This window comes from Anarrhichthys ocellatus, unplaced genomic scaffold, assembly GCF_004355925.1.
Source record: "Anarrhichthys ocellatus isolate YVR2014 unplaced genomic scaffold, GSC_Weel_1.0 scaffold15, whole genome shotgun sequence".
NCBI classification, from domain to species: Eukaryota; Metazoa; Chordata; class Actinopteri; order Perciformes; family Anarhichadidae; genus Anarrhichthys; species Anarrhichthys ocellatus.
This window is the reverse complement of record NW_022280045.1, coordinates 4476146-4478941: the sequence shown is the minus strand read 5'-3', so window position 1 is coordinate 4478941 and position 2796 is coordinate 4476146. Positions and strand designations below refer to the sequence as shown.

The following is a 2796-nucleotide window of genomic DNA, read 5'->3' as shown; positions in this document are numbered from 1 at the left end:
ACACACACACACACACACACACACACACACACACACACACACACACAGATTGGAGTTCAGATCAGTGCAGATTTTAACCAGCCCATGGGACAACCTCCTTTCAATTAGCGACCCAAACAAGGAAATCACTTTCATCCTTGTTGCTGAGGTAACTCATGGGCCATCTCTCTGCCCATCTGTTTCTTTCTGATCCCATCTTTAAGAGGAGAAATCCCACACCCCTTTCCCCGCAGGGACACATCTTTCCTCCCTCCCGTCCTCCACTCGTCTCCCCGGATTGACATTTCTGTCTTCATTTCACACAGGGTAAACATTTGAACCTCAAAATATCCATCCTAACAAAAGGGTAGCAATTTAGGCCTGGGCTGGGTATATCCATATGGCTGTGTTGAAATGTGACGAGGACAAACAAGAAAGCCACCGCCGAATTACAGAGCACAGGCGGGGCTGAGAGCAGCGGCGGAGCAGAGTTGTAAATGATTAAAGAGGAAAGCTGCATGTGAAAACTCATTTTATGTGTGCTTCTGATTTACTTATTTATGCCACAGGGAGGGGGCACATACAGCCGTGGGAAGCCACTGTGTTCCTCTGTATGTTTTATTGGAGAGTATGAGATACTGTACAATAAAAGGAAAAAAGAAACTATATATCCATGATGCTGCCGGGATATCCATCCATCAGCCAATGTCTGAGGCTACAGCCAGTGTTTGGGTCCCCAGGGTGCCACAGCGGAAATGAAAAACATGTTTAACTGAGGGGATATTAGCCTACTAGTGGCATTGCCGCCTGTCCAGATAGAGCGTGCACAAATAGGAGGAGATGCACAAACACAAGAAGTGAGAGAAAGGGAATGGAGATGGATGGAGAGAAGAAAAAAACATAAAGGGACAGTCTGAGAAAAAGGGGTTGAGGCAGAGTGTTTGTTGTTCTTCTTTTTGTTTGTTATTTAATAGAGTGGTTGATTTCCAAAGACAATAAAAGAGAATTGTACGGCTTCATTAAATCCAGGTTAAAAGGGAGACTTCTAAATCAGTGCAATCCACAATCTAAGAGAGTTTGTCTCAGCAGTTTAAAATGCCACTGAATGATGCTCAGGGGCTTCTGGGAATAGTGTTTCATCGGGAACATCGGAGGTTTGACAGGCTCATCAAATGTAGCCTTCGTTTCCCCACTGTGAAAAAGTAATTGCTCATGGGATAATGCAAATCTAAAATAACATAATATTCATAGAGGAGACTCCTCCTGTCCTGCACTCCTGATGTATAGAACGAGGAAGGCTTCACAGTGAGAGAAACATATTCTAGCTACTGATAAACTATCGTATGCGACTAAACACATTTAAAGTCATGTTCTTCACGTGGACAAGCGACACCAGTGACGAGCAGCGGAGTGGGAGGACTGGGCGCCGAAATAAAGGGATTACCACGGCGATCTGCTGCGATCCACGTGTATTGACATCCCTGTATCCCTGTGCCAGGGGCGCAGCGCTGCCCAACAGAAAAAAAAACATTTGCAAGCATCCCCAAAAAAAAAACGGCGCGTCTTGGAGAGGAGCATTTCAAACAAGATCTACAACAAGCAATTAATCCCAATCTTTTTTTAATTACCTTCCATCGCGGAGGATGTGGTGACCAGCACGCATAAAAGCGCAAACAAATCCACTGTCATGGCAGAAAAGGTAGTCTCCACGGCCTGTCCCCAAATTACCAAGACGCACGGCGCGCGTCAAAAAAGACTCCCTCAGTTGTCAGAGCGGTACTCCAGCAGATAGCCTGTGTTGTGAGTCACATTTCAAGCCGTAGTAAACAATGTGTGACAATCAGCGCCGGGGAAGAGCGGAGTGTAGGGGCTGAGGGGTGCGAGGAGCAAGGGGGGGGGGGGGGAGGGGGGGGGGGGGGGGGGGGGGGGGGGGGGGGGGGGTACCCGATATTGCCTGCTCAAAGCCCCATTAGAGCGCTGGGGCCAATCAACGGCACAGAGCCGAAACTCGCTAGCCAATCACCGGCCCCGCCGCTCCGCCCACCTCGCATTGTCAAAACACAAAACTTTTCTTGACCTATTTGAAGCGGCGTCCGCTTCACCGAAGGGAAATACCGCCACCACTTGGGTGACTTCCGCTACTGCATAGCAAGCACGCACGGAGCCAAATCCATTCCCCATGGGAGACGATCTAAACGACTGTGTACTGGTCCGGTGGCCTGTCAACCTGTGGTTCACGATAATGCTGCTGTTGAACAATTTATCAGGCTCCCATATGGCCTGTTCACTTTGAAAATGTGTGCTGCACACGAATATCATCCTGAACTAAGACATACAAATCAAATGTCTTACATAAATAATTGGTATTTTACTCTATTTTCATTACTAAAAGGGACTGTTTGCCAACTCCCACACCCCACCCTGTTAACAACAGACATTTTAGAAAAATGTCTGAAGTAGCCCATTGCACGGTCTGGCCCGCCTCTCTCTCCCGTTATGCTCACATGAGTGCAAACATCATTTGCGATGAGGAAGTTCTTTAATAGCGTTAGTGAATCCAACTGCACATCCTAATGATATTAAACAGGCATTGCACATCAGCCTCCCCCCCGTCACCCCTTTTGTGTGCACGTGTGCTTCAACAGATGGTACACACAATGAGCAATTCCCCTCAGGGACACAGGGGGCCGAGGTCTGAGGTCTCAGCAGTAGAAGGGGGCAGTTGCCGCCCTGTGGCCCAGAACCATACACCTGTCTCGGGCTAGATATGCCCCCCCCCCTCCCAGTCTCTGGAGCTGAAGAATTGGGATGGGGTTG

At 48.4% G+C, this 2796-nt stretch overlaps 1 protein-coding gene across 3 annotated transcripts in view; it reads right to left on the bottom strand.

Annotated features, from left to right (window-relative positions):
• Positions 1-1862, bottom strand: part of ephb1 (EPH receptor B1) — a 143986-nt gene extending 142124 nt beyond the window's left edge. For all 3 annotated transcript variants that reach the window (XR_004213020.1, XM_031854691.1, XM_031854692.1), the window contains exon 1: positions 1608-1862. Coding sequence is in view for 2 of the 3 variants with exons in the window: in XM_031854691.1 (XP_031710551.1) it covers positions 1608-1668 (61 nt within the window). In the remaining variant the exon portion in view is untranslated. The remainder of the gene's footprint in view (positions 1-1607) is intronic.
• Positions 1863-2796: the final 934 nt, after the last annotated feature.